Source organism: Hemitrygon akajei, chromosome 1 (assembly GCF_048418815.1).
Source record: "Hemitrygon akajei chromosome 1, sHemAka1.3, whole genome shotgun sequence".
NCBI lineage: Eukaryota > Metazoa > Chordata > Chondrichthyes > Myliobatiformes > Dasyatidae > Hemitrygon > Hemitrygon akajei.
Genome location: NC_133124.1, coordinates 215,877,190 through 215,897,055, shown reverse-complemented (window position 1 = coordinate 215,897,055; position 19,866 = coordinate 215,877,190). Strand labels below are relative to the sequence as shown.

The window sequence follows — 19,866 nt, the reverse complement described above, 5'->3', positions numbered from 1 at the left end:
CATAAGTATTTTATAAATCCAAGTAAAAGTAGGAAAGCTTTGGCATTTATCCTGATCCACCATCACTTCCTGCAGATTCTTTGAATCCCCTGATATCCATAAATCTATAAACCTTTTCCTTTATTATACATAATGACCAAGCCCTGAGCATCCACAGTCAAACTCCATCGTGAACTCCAAACACTGGGCAGCATAGTAGCATAGTGGTTAGCATAACACTATTACAGCACCAGCAACCTGGGTTCAATTCGACCACTGTCTGTAAGCAGTTTGTATTTTCCATGACTGAGTGGATTTCCTCTGGGTGCTCTGGTTACCTCCCAAAGACCTATGGGTTGGTAGGTTAATTGGTCACATGGGTGTAATTGGGCAATGCAGGCTTGTTGGGCCTGCTACCCTGCTGTATGCCTGAGAAGTTCCCTGCGTCTGTTTTGTGAGGTATTTAATTTCCCTGCCACTTACTCATTTCCCAAAATCATTCCTGCTACCTCAAGAGAATCAGAATATACATCTCAAATTCAATGAAAGAAACTGCAGTGTAGCTGTGAAATTTTGACTATGCCTCTTGGGTTAGGGTGAAAATGAAACACTTGTTTACACAAGGGTGCTGATTTTGTTTAGAGATGCAGCACGGTAACCGGCCCTTTCTGCCTAATGATCACGTACCACCCATGTGACCAATTAACCTACCAGCCTGTCCATACCACATTGATCAGCACAGCATGCCCAAGCCTGTGCAGAATAATGATTAATAGTAATTCATAGCTTCTGTTAATGGGATTTGTAGAGAAGATAACCAAAGTGAATATGCTTTAGTAAATTCCTCCTCTTCCTGCCCAAAACATAATTTCATTACCCATTCAAGTAACTAAGTAGTTTGGTTTGAGGGTTTGCTTAAGCTCCATGGGTTTTTAAATCACTGATCAGCAGTTAAATGGTGAAATACATGGCAAAAAGCAGGCAAATTCTCATCCCTATCATGACATCTCTGACTTGTGATCAATTACATGTTTTGTTAATTCATTATTTACCATTTGATTTAGACATTGGTTTATTGAAAATTCATTGACATGATGTGTAGAATGAAATGTTCTCTGTAATCAACACCAGAATTGTAAAAACCATGACTGATTGATGGGTGTGAAAGGACAAATTTGCTGTCAGAACGTTTTATTATTTGTATAAGTGTCTCAATGTGGTTTTTCGTTAACATACCAGCAAGCAGCCTTCATGATTGCTGAGCTTAGTACTTTTCACAGAGTGTAATGTGATAGCCCTTTGTTTCCCAGAATGTCTTCTCTTTCAGAAATTATTTCCCTTTCTAAGGGATTTGAGTGTTTCTTTTTGAGTAGAAGCTCTCATTAAGTCCCTTCAAATCGCTTGAAAGGGTTCTCATGTGTTGCATCTGTTTTAGATTTATTAATGTTTATCTTGATTTGAGTAAGATTGCTTTATTGAGCTTGTTAGTGTGTTTTTGTGTCAAACCAAATCTGATTTGGAATCCTAACATATGTTGAGTAAAGAACGTATTTCTGGTTTCCAGATTGCATAGAGATTATTCGACCCATCAAATCTATGTTGGCCATCAGGGAAATCTCATCAGTTTCATTTTCCCCGCTTATTCCTCTGTAACTGATTTCTCCCTTGCATGCCCGTCAACTCTACCCTGGGTCTTCTATCATCCACTTACAATTTTCAGTAAACCACCAACCAGCGTGTCTTTGGGAAGAGGGGAGGAAATGGGCTCAAGAGGAGAGTGATAAACTCTAATATAAACGGTACCTGAATTCAAGATCAAACATAGCTGGTTAGAGCCACACCCACAGTGCAAACAGGGTGGGTAGGTACAGTACATCTGGATGGAATGTACAGCTGTTAGTCCTCTAACCTCCACTGCAACTTCATCCGCCTTCACATTCAAGTCATTGATTGCCTCACCAATGGCCTGGATCTGCACACAGTAAAGAAACAGGCCTGAAAATCAAAATACTCTGGTTTAGGGAATTTGCAATAAATACCATAAGACATAGGGAGCAGAATTCAAGTATTCAGCCCATTATGTCTGCTCCGCCATTTCATTATGGCTGATTTTTTTATCCCTCTCAGCCCTATTCTCCTGCCTTTTCTCAATAACCTTTGATGCTGTGATTAATCAAGAACCTATCAACCTCCACTTTAAATATACCCAATGACTTATCCTCCACAGCCATCTGTGACAACGAATTCCCCAGATTCACCACTCTCTGGCTAAAGAAATTCCTCCTCATCTCCTTTCTAAAGATGCAATGCAAGAAGCACTGAGCAGTATCTGTGAGGAGGGAAATAGTTAATATTTCAGTCAAGGATACTTCTCAGGCTTTTGACTTGGATCATTAGATTCAGATTCATTTATTTATCTTGCGCACATCGAAACATAACAGTGTAAACAGCCAAAATGACCTAAGGATGCACTGGAGGCTGCCCACAGGTGTCACCGCACACTGCAGCACCAACATAGCATGTCCATAATGTTCAGCAGGGCAACACAAGCAACAAGAACAACAGCAAAACTAGAAACTATTTCTCTTTCCACAGATGCTATAACTGATTTCCACAACTGCTGAGTATTTTTTGCAAATCTAGTCGATATTCATGCAACATTTTAAACTACCCAACTCTCAGTCTTTCAAAAGGCCGTTTTAAAATCATTTATCTTGGCAGCTAATTATCACTAAACACGACCTTTCCTATTGGAGCTCATTAATTCCTGTCCCAGCATATACAAGTAGCAATTGTCCTCTTTTGTTCTCCCTTTGTCCGTATTGTTTGACTTTGTTCTGTTCGTTTTCATCTTGCGCTACTATTTTGACATTGAGAGTGTTGAATACTTTGTAAACTCATCTGGCCAATAATGGTGCCAGCACAATTATTTGTTTCCAAAGTTAGGTGTATCAGAGCAACGTAATTATTTTCCCCATGATGTCTACTTCTATACAATGTTCACATTAATTACAGCGTTAATCACAAGTCCACATTTGGCATGTCCCACAAGTTAGTGTGGAATTCGCCATTTTAATCAGGATTATCATAATGGTTCTGATACAGATCCAGACCATTCGTCTCTTTTTTTAAAAAACTGGATACTGCAATTATTGAAAATCACTCCAGCTGTAATCAGTGTTACACAACTATCGAGGATGTTAAGTAAATGACAGCTTACCTGGCTAATCGAGTGCAATAAAATTCTGATTTTAAAACTGCCATTATGATCAATCCCAGTGTTTGTACCGACAATCCTGTGCTGCTGCTAAATTGTTTGGCAGACTAGTGCGATATTAGCTGGCTGCTAGTGTAGTACTATCAGCACTGGACTTCGAGGTGAGAGGTCCCGGGTTCGAATCTGACAGCTCCATGCTGGGTTGAGTGTCGAGCTAACAATTGGCCTTGTAAAAAGCAAACAAATACTAAGGAAGCGGCAATAATGTTGCCCAATGCACCATAAGGTGTGAAAAGGAACACAACAAACAATAGTGTAATATTCCAGCTTTTGTGAAGAGGATAAACTTTTTGGATATTTTTCACTCTGTGTGTTTGCAGTGTTTGTTATTATGAAAGAACCCTTAAATGGAATTTGAATCAAAAGCATTAAAACATGAAATGTATTATCACCTTCAAGTTCTAACTAGAAAGATTTATTTAAATTTATGGGGAAAGAAGAGTATCTCTGTTACAGTCTGAATTTTTCTGAGTTCCTCTACTAATTGCTAGGTGCATGTGCTTGCTTGGGCATTCAGCATCGAGTAAGGACTGATTGTTAGCTTGTGGTGTATTCACTTGTGCATGTTTGGTATTTAAGGTTTGGTATGCAAGTCTGTGGTTTACCTATTGTGCCTGTTTATAGAATACAAGTACACTAGATTTGCAAGATAATTTTGAACACTAAAAATTAACTTTTATTCTTCTTGTTTATCCCTTCTCACTATCCTTTCCTTGTCTCTGATTGTGTACGCTAATGTATCTTTTACTATGGTACCACTTTTTTCTGTTTAAAATTTACAAATTGAATAATCCTCATTTTTCATTAATACATCTTTTAACTGACTTTCTGCTGCTTCTTATGGCTTTTTGCTTACCTGACGCATTGATGTCTTCTGATATTGTTTGTGTTTGCAATATTTATATTTACTTTCAAATCTTGGTTCATTTTCCCCCATTACATCCTTTGCTATCATCAACTTGCATTGCATGCTTTTGCACTACCTCCTGCACCACCTCGTATGTGTGTATTTCTTACTTCACACTCTTGAACTGTACGCTGCCACTTTCTTTCCGCGCTGCCCTATTCCTGCATCTTCGTGTCGTATCTCATGGACAAAATTGTGCAGCATTTTATGGCCTAGATGAGTCTGATCTCGACAAAGTCTTCCATTTACCCACAACCACCTTCATCGGAGGCAACGAAACTGCCCTTCCTCTCCGAGAGATCATTCGGCGCATGGAGGTATGTGATCAAACTTGAAATCAGCACTATTTTACTTTATTTTGCTATAAAGTTATATGAACATAAGTTATTTTCTATTCATACGATCAGAAGACCAATTCAAAAAAAGTGGCTAAAATTCTGTATTTAGGTGTATAGTTTGTACGTTGAATGACATATTTTAATTTCTAAAGGATGAATGCATTGGGAGCCTGTTCAGAGAAATGCCTTCAATGTCATGTGAAGAAGGAAGACAAATGTCAGGTGTTTCTTGTTTTGCATGCCTTTGACATCAACAGGTTTCCTGGGTTTAATATTGACACTGGCATATCCACAGCAGAAGTAGCATCCATTTCAATCAAAGCCAAGAAAAGTCTTAAGTGCCTTTAACAGCAGCCTGCACTTCACCTGATTATTCCAAGTATAGTTTGTTTTCTCTTAAAGAAGAAAAGAGCCAAAATGAGCAGTTGAGCAGTATCTGGTGCTTGTTACCACATCCATCTGGTTAAGTAAAGGAGGGAAACAAATCTGGGAATTTTTCTTAAATATACCGATTGATACTTTCATAAAACTTCACTTCTGCTAATCTGCTTCAGGTAGTTCATATCTCCCACAGAGATGGAATACAAGAGTAAGGAGTCTATTCAGCTCTTTGAGCCTGCTGCACCATGAACAAAGCAGATGATGCAAATTCCAGTACCGTACACCAGCTTCCACCCCTCCACCCCTCCAAGAACTGTACCTAATACTAATGAAAGAATGATACAGTATGGCAAGGTCCATAGTGCCCACCTGAGCAACTTTCATTTGCCCGAGAGCAGTCCATATTCCCATAAACCCCTCCTCCCCATGTACTTACCCAAATACTGTTTAGAGGTGGTTGTTGTATCCGTGTCTGGCAGCTCGTTTCATTTATACACCACTCTTCGCCTTCTAAATCTTTCACCTCTTACTTTAAATTTATGTACTGTAGCCTTCAATGGGAAAAATAAAACTGTATCTTCACCCTGTATATACCCCTCATTAGCGTAGCGGTTAGTGTGATGCTATGGCAGCTCGGGGCGTTCCAGAGTTCATTGTCCTATAGGAAGTCTGCACCTCCTCCCCATGGAATGCATGGGGTTTCTCTGGGTACTCTCATTTCCTCCCAGTCCAAAGATGTATCAGTTAGTAGGTTAATTGGTCATTTTAAGTTAACCCGTGATTAAGTTAGGGTTAATTGGGTTTGTGGCGGGAATGACCAAAAGGACCTATTCCATGTTGTATCTCTAAAATAAATAAAATATTAATGTAAGTGTCTAGCCAAGTCCCTGTAGATTGTAGTAAGACAGTCCTATACTCAAATCCTCTTATTATGACGGACAGCGTACCACTTGCTGTCGTAAGCACCTGCTGAACTCTCATATTATTTTCATCGACTGCTGTCCCTAATCTGGAGCTATTCAGTTAACCTGCCTTCCTGTTTTGGACATAGAAGTACATAACCCGCTATTTATACTGCATCTGCTATGCACCCCTTCAACCTGTCCAAGTCACCTTGGACTCTCTGAATCTTCCTCATAATCCTATTGTTCAAAAATTAATTTCCTCATCTAAATCAGTAATCTACATCATGAATAGCAGTGATCCAAGGATTGAACCCTGCTGTGTCTGTCATTGAGAGCCACAGGAGAGACATGCAGTCGGTAGTATAAAAGTCTATTCGGCGCACACATAAACTGACAGTACTTTGAGTCACTCTGGAGAGAGGCTCCCTGACCCAACTTTACATCACATTTTTTTATGCAAAAGATCAAAGGTAACAGCAGGGCAATTTCTATAGTTACAATGTGTTCATAATTCTTCCTATGAGTTACATATAATTTTCAAACATCAAGATCTTCGCACCAACACTCCAGACACCCAAAACGAGTGTTAATCACTGCTGTCTCTGAGCTGTATTCATGCATATACAGACATCTCAGATCAATGGGATATTTCCTGTCTTGCAATCGACCCCAGTCTGCAGCTCCAGGAAGACCGTTGTTCTGACCAATATTTTAAATTCAATCTACAGTCCACATTCGGATCTGGGTTACTGTTGAAATTAATATTTGTTATATTCCATAATACCAGAATATGTCCTAGGAAGCTCTGTGATATCCCACAAGAATAAAACCTGCTTCTTCTCACTATTTTGTGTATGGCAACTAATTGTCCAATTATGCAGCATCAAAACTGGTGTTATACAGGCATGACTGTACGTTAAAGTGATGTGAGCAAGCAAAGGGTGCAGGCTAAAAACTGGTGTTATCAATCAGAATGCCAAGGGATACTTGCTTATTTTCTGTTGAGTCTATTCTATCTCACTATCTGCTACAGCTCTCATCGTTCATTCTGTAAATAATGAAGGTATTTTCATTTAGCTTGTGTCTTTCTCATCATCCAAACTTTAAACAAAAATGAAATTATTGATCAAGTAAAGCAAATGTTAAGCAAATAAATATAATCCAGAGCAAATACGACAGTATAATAGAAATGTAGATTATGTGTTAAGGTTAGAAGAATTTAGACTTTAAGAAGAATTCTTTATCTCTGGCCCAACCATCCAGTACCCATCTGTACAAACTGTATAAACTGTATTCCATCTCTTAACATAGGAACATAGAAAATAGGTGCAGGAGTAGGCCATTCAGCCCTTCGAGCCTGCACCGCCATTCAGTATGATCATGGCTGATCATCCAACTCAGAACCCTGTACCTGCTTTCTCTCCATACCCCCTGATCCCTTTAGCCACAAGGGCCATATCAAACTTCCTCTTAAATATAGCCAATGAACCGGCCTCAACTGTTTCCTGTGGCAGAGAATTCCACAGATTCACCACTCTCTGTGTGAAGAGGTTTTTCCTCATCTCAGTCCTAAAAGGCTTCCCCTTTATCCTTAAACTGTGACCCCTTGTTCTGGACTCCCCCGACATCAGAAACAATCTTCACCCTGAACTTTCTATTCCTTGGACATGAGATAAAGCTCCTTGTTTTGGAAACTAAATGTAAAGTGGGTGAAGTCCCAGTGAATGGTTGCATACTTAGACTGAGGCCAAGCTGTGCATGTTTTTTCGCTGTTCTCATACTAAGCAAGTTATTGCTTGCCTCTCTGCAGATGTCATACTGTCAGCACATTGGAGTTGAGTTCATGTTTATCAATGACTTGGAGCAATGCCAGTGGATTCGGCAGAAGTTTGAAACTCCAAGTGCCATGCAGTTCACCAACGAAGAGAAACGGACCCTTCTGGCCAGGCTCGTCCGCTCCACCAGGTCAGTCCTCCTCCGACCATCATAAGTGCTTCAGTGTGAAAGAACTATTTACATTTCTAACTTATGGAGATAGATTGTGAGCTTTTGTGAGGATAAGAGGCATAGCTAGAATGGACAGCCAGAGACTTTATCCAGAGCAAAAATGGCTAATACCAGGGAGCATACTTCAAAGGTGAGTCAAGGAAAGTATAGAGGATGTTAGAGTTAACACAGAGAGTGGTGGGCGCATGGAACGCCCTGCCTGGGGTGGTGGTAGAGGCAGATACATTAGGGGCAGTTAACTCTTAGATAGCCACATGGATGAAAGAAAAATGGAGGGCAATGTAAGAGAGAAAACTTATATTGATCTTAGAGTAGGTTACAAGGTTGGCAAAACATCATGTGCTGTAATGTTTTATGTTAACTCCTGAAAGGTATTTAAGTCAACTAAGTGCATTTGAATTGTAGTCCTGTAGCAAATGGAGCAAGAAAAAATTAACTGCTGCAAATAGCAAGGAGATAATAAACAGTCCACTGGAGGAACCCAGTGGGTCAAATAGCATCTGAGTGAGGAAAGGAATTGTTGACATTTTGGGTCAAAACTGGGTCAATGGAAAGGGGGTTTGTCCAGCATGAAGAGGTGAGGGGGAGTGCTGAGTCAGGAGCCCAAGATGACTGATGGACCAAAGAGGTATAAAAGCTGACAGGTAGGGGAGGCAGATGGAGTTGGGAGGCAGTGGTAGTCGGGAATAGGGAGACAGGAGCCTGAGGGGTGAACAATGACAGGTAGGGGATGGGGATGGAGTTTGAAGACAGTGATATTTGGATGAAAGATGGGGGTAGACAAAGAAAATAAATGAGTGGTAAATACAGCCAGATGAGACATGAACCAGGAGGTGAAAACCAGTTTGAGTTATAGTACCCACTAACCAGTAATCTACTAAGTATATTAGTAGGAAGAGCCACATGCAATACAACTACCAATCTCCCTTGTTCAGTAATGTCTATAAGATGGGGCCCTTAACTCTGAATTTTCTTTTAAGTATTAGGACTGGTTGGATCATTGCTTCAACTTGTTTTTATATGGTTTATGGAAATGATTTGCCTGGCTTTAAATTAATGAGAGCTTGCATTTGGTTTGTTGTATTTGGTTGTGTCTTATGGTGTTTTATCTATTGCATTCTCTCAAAGGTTTGAAGAGTTTCTGCAGAGGAAGTGGTCATCTGAGAAACGGTTTGGTTTGGAAGGCTGTGAGGTATTGATTCCAGCCCTGAAGACCATCATTGACAAATCCAGTGAGAATGGTGTTGAATACATCATTATGGGCATGCCACACAGGTAATGCAAATGTCGGGCTGAATCATGTTTGTTATCCATTCTGTAGAGTAAAACCTCCAAAGTCTTTATTTTCCTACATTTCCTCTTGTTGATTACCTCCAATCTGTTGGGTAGCTACATGTTGCATCAGTTTTTGCTCATTTGGAAATCTCATCTAGTCCCCAAGTCCATCCATCCTCTGTTTCCTTCCCCCTCACATTTGTCCAGCCTCTCCTGCATTGTTTGCTTCTGCCACTTGGTGTGGCTCCAATCTCTGAGCACTGACCTCTGTTGCAACACCATCTGTGATATGTTAATGACCATCATATAACTCACCTCAATACTGAACCGATTCTATGACCTGTGGACTTACTTTTAAGGACTCTAGAACTCATGTTCTCAGTATCCTCCCTCCTCCCGCCACCTTCTCTGTATTTAAACAGTTTGTCTTCTTTTGCACATTGGTTGTTCGTCAATCGTTGTGTGTTTTTTCTTTGTTGTGCTGTGAAAGCCTGTAAAACATTGAATCTCAGGGTAGTCTACATACTGCGATAATAAACATCGATGGCCACAAGGTAGTATTTATGCCTTGGGGCTCCAGCAACCAGGGTGCCTCTCAGCTACTGGTGCTGCAGGAGTGGAGTTTGCACCTTCCTCCCGTAATTGCTCGGCTTTCCCTGCTGCTCTGGCTTCCCACGTCCTAACAATGTGCTGGTTGAAAGGTTAATTTGCTGCTGTAATTAGCCCCTGGAGTGGGTGAGTGAATGAGTTAGGGTACAGTTAGTTGATGGCGCTGGTGTGATTGCTGTGACAACGGGCCTCAATTCAGTGGAAATTGGTATTGTAATTGATTTATTATTATCACATTAATTAAGTACAGCGAAAACCTTGTCTTACCTACTGTATATAAGCATGAATGTGAGGGTGAGAGGCAGTACAATCTTCTCTCCCCTTCATGGATGACTGTCCACTGCATTTTTCCTACTGTAGCTCTCTTTGATAATTGTGTGGGAGGGTGCTTGGCCCTGAGCACCACCCAAAAGCACACTAGGACCCAATATCATTGTGTTTCAATTCTGACTTGGGTCTAACTTGGCAACTGGGTTGAACAAAATTGTTGTAAAAGATCGCATCAACAATGTGTTACAAATTTTTTTGTAAACCTCAACCTTACCTAGTTACTTGTGCAGTAGAATATAATAGGCCCTAAATTATGATTAAGCAATTGATGTGCCGTGTTTGTGTGACATGAGCGATCATGATTGTTCTTTGGCCAATTTTTCAGCTTAAGTGGTTTTTAATTGTCTTCTTCTGGGCAATGTCTTTACAAGACAGATGATCCCAGCCATTATCAATATTCTTCAGAGATTGTGTGCTTGGCGTCAATGGTCACATAACCAGCGCTTGTGATATGCACCGGCTGACCCTGATTTGTGGGGGTGGGGGGGGTCTAAACAGGTGTTAGATAGATAGATAGATACTTTATTCATCCCCATGGGGAAATTCAACATTTTTTCCAATGTCCCATACACTTATTGTAGCAAAACTAATTACATACAATACTTAACTCAGTAAAAATATGATATGCATCTAAAAAATCACCCTCTCAAAAAGCATTAATAATAGCTTTTAAAAAGTTCTTAAGTAGTTTACTTAAATACATTGAGTCCTAACCCCGGCACTTTAACATATCTTACTCCTGGCGGTTGAATTGTAAAGCCGAATGGCATTGGGGAGTATTGATCTCTTCATCCTGTCTGAGGAGCATTGCATCGATAGCAACCTGTCGCTGAAACTGCTTCTCTGTCTCTGGATGGTGCTATGTAGAGGATGTTCAGGGTTTTCCATAATTGACCGTAGCCTACTCAGCGCCCTTCGCTCAGCTACCGATGTTATACTCTCCAGTACTTTGTCCACGACAGAGCCCGCCTTCCTTACCAGCTTATTAAGACGTGAGGCGTCCCTCTTCTTAATACTTCCTCCCCAACACGCCACCACAAAGAAGAGGGCGCTCTCCACAACTGACCTATAGAACATCTTCAGCATCTCACTACAAACATTGAATGACGCCAACCTTCTAAGGAAGTACAGTCGACTCTGTACTTACACCTTGTCCAAGGGTAAGTGGAGGGAAGGAACACCTTACAGCTTCTTTGGTAGAGATGTATGTCCACCCCGCCACCAGCGATGTAAACAATGCTTAACTATAATTCTTGCAGTCAGTGATAGATCAACTAAGCAGTTGCCAAAATGTGGCTGTGTCAAACTGGTTTCAAGTATTTGACAAATTTTGGGATTAAATCATTTTACATAAATATAAAATCCTATATCTTATGGTCTTAAAAATAGTGTATCAAAGGTAGCTTCCAACATGTATTCCCTCTTCAGACCAGTTAGTAATCAAGCTTGGCTAATTTGTTGACTTCAATAAAATTGGCTATAACCACAAATCAAGTTATAATAAAATCAGTAAAATCAGACTTGTACATTGTCCTATATAGGATTGCTTTTATGTTTATATTTGTTGTGCCCTTTAGGCTTCTTTGTATTTTTATGCTGCATCGGATCTGGAGTAATGATCATTTCTTTCTCCATTACACTCGTGTACTGAAAAATGACTGTAAACAATCTTGAATAATAGAATAAAACTGATGAATAAAATTTATCATTGTGTACTTCATTACAGATAAATTGTGGTATCTTTGCCCATGATTTTTAATGCACGTTGAACAGATTTTGATTAGGATACCAACCTTCAGCAGTTTTTGTGTCTTATCTGATTATGGTAGGCCATTTGGGTTAAAACATCTTTTTATCCCATCCCATAGGGGCCGTCTGAACGTGTTGGCCAACGTAATCAGGAAAGAACTGGAGCAGATCTTCTGTCAGTTTGACTCTAAATTGGAGGCGGCTGATGAGGTGAATGTTTTGGGCACTGTCTTGTTACTGTGCTGAGTCAGACAAGTGTGAAGTGTAGTACGCCTTGTTATTGTTACGCCCTTGAAAAATGGGGAGAGATAATCACGACAAAGACGTGATGTGGTTTCCTCATTGAGAATTTACTCAAGTCAACAAAATATACACAAATTACAAAAAAACATATCTTCACAACAAATTGGTCACAACAGAATGCATACCCTCTGTAAATTACAGCAATACATAGTATTTCCCCGAGACGTCATTCACATTTTCTCTACTGTTACTGGTGCATAATGTGTAGCATTAGCGCAGTAAACCCTCACAACTTAAAGTTACTAAATAAATAATACACAAACAACTGTGCAAAATGCATTTACATAGGTGCACATGTAAACTCACAAAGCAGCAAAACACACGGTATCGGTACACAGAATGGCGGCAGCTCCGCTCACACACGCGCTTTAATATACTCAGCAATCGACCTCTGGCTAGCAGATCAAGGCTACTCTGCAGATCACTGATAATACTATCAGGGCTTAACTTTACACAATAAAGAATGAAAGAAACAATGAAATGAATTAAATACCTGTTAGTATTTTAGCCCTTTTTAACATGTATTTTCACTGTTTTTAACAATTTTTGAACTTAACAGATCTTTAGTGTCTTATCCTTTAACTTGTCACATTATTAGTGCTACAAGTGTGAAGTGTATTACGCCTTGTTATTAACTGTTCTAGTATTGGATTAAGTCATTTACTTGTACGATCATTACCTCTTAACACTGGGTACCTTGATGCATTTTGTAAAGGGCATCTATCACAGCATGGTAGTAGAGTGGTTAGTGCCATGCTTTATGGCACTGGTTTTATAAAATTGGGGTTCAATTACCGACACTGCCTGTAATGAGATTGTACACTTAGATACCCTTCAGTTCGCCTATCAGCCCCAACTAGGAGTTGAGGATGCCATCGTCTATCTGCTGAACTGTGTCTACGCCCACCTGGACAAGCCGGCGAGCACTGTGAGGGTCATGTTTTTTGACTTCTCCAGTGCGTTCAACACCATCCGCCCTGCTCTGCTGGGTGAGAAGCTGACAGTGATGCAGGTGGATGCTTCCCTGGTGTCATGGATTATTGATTACCTGACTGGCAGACCACAGTACGTGCGCTTGCAACACTGTGTGTCAGACAGAGTGGTCAGCAGCACTGGGGCTCCACAGGGGACTGTCCTGTCTCCCTTTCTCTTCACCATCTACACCTCGGACTTCAACTACAACACAGAGTCTTGCCATCTTCAGAAGTTTTCTGATGACTCTGCCATAGTTGGATGCATCAGCAGGGGAGATGAGGCTGAGTACAGGGCTACGGTGGGAAACTTTGTCACATGGTGCGAGCAGAATTATCTGCAGCTTAATGTGAAAAAGACTTAAGGAGCTGGTGGTAGACCTGAGGAGGGCTAAGGCACCAGTGACCCCTGTTTCCATCCAAGGGGTCAGTGTGGACGTGGTGGAGGATTACAAATACCTGGGGATACGAATGGACAATAAACTGAACTAGTCAAAGAACACTGAGGTTGTCTACAAGAAGGGTCAGAGCCATCTCTATTTCTTGAGGAGACTGAGGTCCTTTAACATCTGCCGGACGATGCTGAGGATGTTCTACGAGGCTGTGGTGGCCAGTGCTATCATGTTTGCTGTTGTGTGCTGGGGCAGCAGGCTGAGGGTAGCAGACACCAACAGAATCAACAAACTCATTCGTAAGGCCAGTGATGTTGTGGGTGTGGAACTGGACTCTCTGACGGTGGTGTCTGAAAAGAGGATGCTGTCCAAGTTGCATGCCATCTTGGACAATGACTCCCATCCACTCCATAATGTACTGGTCAGGCACAGGAGTACATTCAGCTAGAGACTCATTCCACCGAGATGTAACACTGAGCATCATAGGAAGTCATTCCTACCTGTGGCCATCAAACTTTACAACTCCTCCCTTGGAGTGTCAGACACCCTGAGCCAATAGGCTGGTCCTGGACTTATTTCCACTTGGCATGATTAACTTATTTTTATTTAATTATTTATAGTTTTATATTGCTATATTTCTTCACTATTCTTGGTTGGTGCGGCTGTAACGAAACCCAATTTCCTTCGGGATCAATAAAGTCTGTCTGTCTGTACGTTCTTCCGGTGACCACGTGGGTTTCCTCCCACAATGGGCGGCACAGTAGTGTAGCGGTTAGCACAACGCTTTTACAGTACAGGCAATCCGCATTCAATTCCCACTGTTACTAGTAAGGAGTTTGTACATTCTTCCCATGACCGCGTGGGTTTCCTCCACAGACCAAAGACATACCGGTTGGTGGGTTAATTGGTCATTGTAAATTGTCCCACGATTAGGCTTGGATTAAATCGGGAGATTGCTGGGTAGTGCGGCTCGAAGGGCTGAAGGGATGTACTCCACGTGTATCCGATAAAATAAAATCTACAGGTAGGGTTAGTGGCTATGGTGGTGCCAGAAGAGTGGCAACTCTTGCGGTCTGCTCAATGCAACCCTCACTGATTTGATCTGATAATAACAATACACTTCACTGTATGTTCTGATGCACGTGTGACAAATAAAACTAATCTTTCACCTTTATCTTTGGAGAGTTTTCTCTGCCATCAGTTTTAATGAACTTGTAAGACTGCTGCAGTGTCATGGAGACAAAGAAATCAGCAGCCATTGAGCTAAGCGTCAGTGAAACTGGCTTTTTATCAATGCACACATAATTATATTTTGTATATACACAGGGTACTGGTGATGTGAAGTACCATTTAGGTATGTACCACCGGAGGATCAACCGTGTATCAAACAAGAACATCACCCTCTCCCTAGTGGCTAACCCATCCCATCTGGAAGCTGTAGATCCTGTGGTTCAAGGAAAGACCAAAGCAGAACAGTTTTATCTCAGTGACAGTGAAGGAAAAAAGGTAAAAGCTTTGAACTACCAGCCACTGTGTCAATATGGTAATTTTACATGTAGTTACATTGCCGAAAATGATCTGCCATTTTCAGAGAGCATATCGATTGTGTGATGTGGATGATACAGATATCTTTTTGGTACTGTAGAGGTGCTTCTGTAGAGGCTGGGACCCTATGCAAAGTGAGCCTGAAGAAACATAATTGTAACTGTTTCATTAAGAATAAAGTATGGAGCAGATTAAACATCGAGCAAAACACATAAAATGCTCGAGGAACTCAGCAGGCTATCTGTGGAAAAGAGTCAACAGGCGACATTTCAAGCCAAGACCATTCATTTTGACTGGAAAGGAAGAGGAAAAGTCAGGTTTTTTGCAGAATGGTACAAAAAACATCCAGTAAATGGCAGTTCTGTGGGCAAAAATGCCTTGTGAACGAGAGAGGTCAGAGAAGAGTGATCTGACATATCCTCTCCCTTTCCGGTCCTGAAGAAGGATATCGGCCCGAAACATTGACTGTTCATTCATTTGCATAGATGCTGCCTGGCCTACTGAGTTCCTCCAGTATTTTTTGTGTGTGGATGTACAGCATCTGCAGATTTTCTCATAATTGAGATTAAATGTTGATGTGTGATTGTTCTAGGTGATGTCAATTCTCCTGCATGGCGATGCAGCGTTTGCAGGCCAGGGAATTGTCTATGAAACCTTCCACTTGAGTGACCTCCCATCTTACACCACTCACGGAACAATCCACGTAGTGGTAAACAATCAGGTATGGTAAGGACTGAGTATTGCATGGTCTGTGATTGTCTTTAACCAAGTTATCTAAGGAAAATTAAATTATGTTAAAGTGGAAACTAATTAAGAAAAAAGCTGAAAATTTAATTTAGAATTTTCAAGAAATTTTTGAACAAAAGTATATTCTTTGAGACAAAATATGAAATGTGTAGCTAAATTCAACTGTAAAAATAAAATTGTGTTAATGATAGGCAGTGGCAGAAAAGAATAACTCAAACCTTACAAGGAAACTAGCACTGCAATTTGGTACAGCACTGTGAAATAACAACACTAGACGACGTAATAGTATTAAAGAGTTACAAGTAGTCAGGAACACGTTGCTTGCAATCTAAACTTTTTTAAAACTGAATTTGAAAAATTGAAGGTGTAACTGCTGTAAAGCATTGTACAATCAGTGACCACTTCATTGGGTACACCTGCTCGTTAATGCACATATTTAATCAGCCAATCGAGTGACAGCAACCGCAACTCAATGCAGAAAAGCTTGAAGACATGCTCAAGAGGTTCAGTTGTTATTCAGACCAAACATCAGAATGGGGGGGGGAAGCAACGTGATCTAAGTGACTTTGACTGTGGAATGATTGTTGGTGTGAGACAGGGCGGTTGTAGTATCTCAGAAACTGCTGATCTCCTGGGATTGTTACGCACATCAGTCTCGAGAATGGTGAGATAAACAGAAAACATCTAGTGAACACCTTGTTAATGAGAGAGGTCAGAGGAGAATGTCCAGACTGGTTCAAGCTGACAGGAGAACGACAGTAAAATCAAATAACCACGTTTTGCAACAGTGGCATGCTGAAGAGCATCTCTGAACACACAACACATTCCGGACCTTGAAGTGCATGGGCTACAGCAGCAGAAGACCATGAACATACACTTAAGGTCACTTTATTAGGTACATGAGCTATCTAATAAAGGAGGTCTTCAGCTGAATTTTTCACAGGTTTTCTCACCTCACTTTTATTTTGGAAAGCAACAGAGGGAACAGCCAGTGACTTAATGATCAGTTGGCCTAATAGCTGTTATGTGAAATTATTGGTGTAATTATGAATAATGACTTTTTTATTTGATCAGAGATTCAATGTAGGTGACTGTGTCTCATGAACCTGCTTGCTTTTTTAAGTGAATTAAATGATAAATTTATATATTATTGTCACATGTACTGACTTACTGCCTGGTATACTGCTGGTACTTAGGGCAGCTATGAAGGTCCTCCATCTTCATTGCTGGTTCCTGAACAAGTTTTGTTTGACCAGTCAGGGTTATTAGCTCTGAGCTGACCCCCTGAACCTGGAGGACTGCTGGACCAGTCTTAGTCTGGCCTCTCCCCTTTGACCTGTTTGGCATGGGTGACTCTACCAAGAATCAAAGCACAAGGCCCTGACTCCAGCCAACATAGCCCTCCGGGTCATTGAGGAACGCAAACCTCCAAACCCTACCACATGGCTGTGGTCCTCTTGGAGGCACAGTAAAAAAAACTTGCCTTGCATATCGTTCATATGGATCAATTAATACAACAGTACACTGAAGTAGTACAAAGTAAAACAAAAGTAGTGTAGAATGAAGTGTTACAGAGGAAGTGCAGTGCACGTAGACTATAAGGTGCAAGTACATAAACAAGTAGATTGTGAGGTCGAGTTCATCTTGAGGTGTTACGGTAGCGTAGTGGCTAGCACAATGCTTCACAGTACAGGCATCCCAGTTCAATTCCTGCTGTTGCCTGTAAGGAGTTTGTGCATTCTCCCCGTGATTGCATGAATTTCCTCTGGGTGCTCTGGTTTCGTCCCAGAGTCCAAAGACATACTGGTTGGTAGGTTAATTGGGAATTGTATATTGTCCTGTGATTAGGCTAGAGTTAAATCGGGGGGGGGGGTGGGGGGAATTGCTGGGTGGTGTGGCTCGAAGGGCCTATTCCGCGTAGTAACTTGATAAGTAAAATAAATTATCGTACTAGGGAAGAGGTCAGTATTGGTGTATTATTGTGACATATACAGTGAAAAGCTTGTCTTGCGTAGGGAAATTTCAGTGGACTTGGTTGTGCAGACTTGGCCAAAGGTACTTAATAAATTATAAGAATCAGCTGGGGTTGTGGAATGAAAGGCAAATTACTGAAATTGAATAGGAAAGCAATTACGAGACAAGGAACAAGTGTAGAGATAATAACTGGGAATTCAGATTGGTAAATTATGTCATGTGGTGACACAGATTTTCACTGTATTTACCATGGAAACAACTTATCCAAATTTGCCAATTGAACAGATATAGACAGTATTACAAGCTGAATCAGACTAGAATGTCAATATTTAAACAACAGAACTTCCCACTGGTTATCAAATAGAAAACCTCCACAGAGTTCTAGAGATCTTATTTACCAAAGCACCTCATTTTACATTGCCAGCTTCCCTCAGACATCAGTTTAACATGTTTACTGTGATGTTCAAGCTGTCCATGAAAATATAAAATCATAAGACATGGGAGCAGAATTAGGCCAATAAGCCCATCAAGTCTACTCTGTCATGGCTGATTTATTATCCCCTTCAACCCCATCCTCCTCTCTTCTACTCATAACCTTATAAATCAAGAACCTATCAAGCTCTGCTTTAAATATATCCAGTGACCTGGCCTCCGTAGCCGACTGTGGCAATAATTTCCACAGATTAACCACCCTCTGGCTAAAAAGATTCCTCCTCATCACTGTTCTGACCACTTAGATACTCACTTGAAATTTGGCATTGGAAACCATCATGTAATATTTAATAATAATATTACACTGACTTTTAAACTATTACACCGTGTGTTAAATTGTAATGTAAATATTTGATTGAAATAGCTGAAATATAAATGTATTAAAACAGTTAAAATGTCAATTCATATAATTTTGATTTGATTAAGACAGGGAAAGTTACATATAGCACAGTCATCCATTTTGTTCTCCTTTCAAAGTCATTATGAAGTTTGGTGTAAAGATCTGCTTGTTGAACTTATTGGATTAAGATGTAGGATTGCGAATTTTCTCATATTTTCCTTGTAGTTTAACTTTATTATACTTAAATTTTTATGTATGCATATAATTGTTCAGTGAATTCTCCAGTGATTATGATAGAGTTGCTTCTGTATTTTTCTAGAGGCTTCTTAGTTTTCAGTAGTAGGTATCTCGTGACTTGAAACTAGCTATTTTAAAGGTTAGTTGTTAAAACTGAAATGGTGTTTTCTCTAGTCTTTTCCCCTTTTTTAATTTGTTCTTTCAGCTCCTTGCTTTTTGTTTAGCTAGGACTTTTGCACAGTGTCTTTCCAGTTACCAAATAACACTTAATACGACTGAGCTAATACAAAGCTAAATACTCTTATTTCTGTTTAACAACCACCTTCCTATTTTAACCAATACGCAGTACTGTGCAAAACTCTTAGGCACTCCAGCTATATATTTGTGCACCGTACTGTAACACTTAATAACTTTGCTAGCACTACATTTTATGTCTAGTTCTTCACTTCCAAAGAGTATCTGGATCGCAAAAGCATCAGGATCCAACAAACTCCAGCTGTGATCTAGTCCTGAGCTTTGTAGAACTTCATATCCTTTCTGCTGTGGAGCAGATGAAATACGGATGTGTCATCATTTACTTGGCCAGTCGTATTTCTATAAAATCTGGACCTATAACAAAAACAAAGAAATACTCATCAGATAGAAAGGGGAAAACTGGCAAATGGATTTCAGTTTGGCAAAGTGATGGATAGTGCAGCAGTTAGTATAATGCTAATAGAGCACCTGGGTTCAATTCCCGCTGCTGTCTGTAAGGTATTTGTGCATGCTCCCTGTCACTGTGAGGTTTTCCTCCCACACTCCAAAGATGTACAGATCAGTAGGTTAATTGGTGACGAGGGTGTAATTCGGTGGTGTGGGCTTGTTGGACCAGAAGAGGCCTGTTACTGTGTTGTATCTCTAAATTTAAATCTAAAATTTGAAGAAGGAGTAGTTTCATTATTTTTTAAAAATCTACAAATTGCAGTTTTTTACATATATCTACGATTAAGGAACATGGGGAGGGAATGCAAAGGGTCAGTAAGCATGTGGAGTTGGGTTGTAGCACAAGACAGGCTCAAGTGGATGTGCCCTACTTCTACCCCTATGTTCAAAGGCCTAAAAATGTCTT

The 19,866-nt window shown here is 40.4% G+C and overlaps 1 protein-coding gene across 4 annotated transcripts in view; it reads left to right on the top strand.

Moving 5' to 3' along the window:
• LOC140735645 (2-oxoglutarate dehydrogenase complex component E1) overlaps positions 1-19,866 on the top strand; it is a 120,912-nt gene that overhangs the window by 63,251 nt on the left and 37,795 nt on the right. For all 4 annotated transcript variants that reach the window (XM_073060952.1, XM_073060933.1, XM_073060961.1 and 1 more), the window contains 6 exons: positions 4,365-4,480; positions 7,598-7,752; positions 8,923-9,069; positions 11,877-11,967; positions 14,750-14,929; positions 15,561-15,689. In XM_073060952.1, coding sequence (XP_072917053.1) covers positions 4,365-4,480; positions 7,598-7,752; positions 8,923-9,069; positions 11,877-11,967; positions 14,750-14,929; positions 15,561-15,689 — 818 coding nt within the window. The remainder of the gene's footprint in view (positions 1-4,364; positions 4,481-7,597; positions 7,753-8,922; positions 9,070-11,876; positions 11,968-14,749; positions 14,930-15,560; positions 15,690-19,866) is intronic.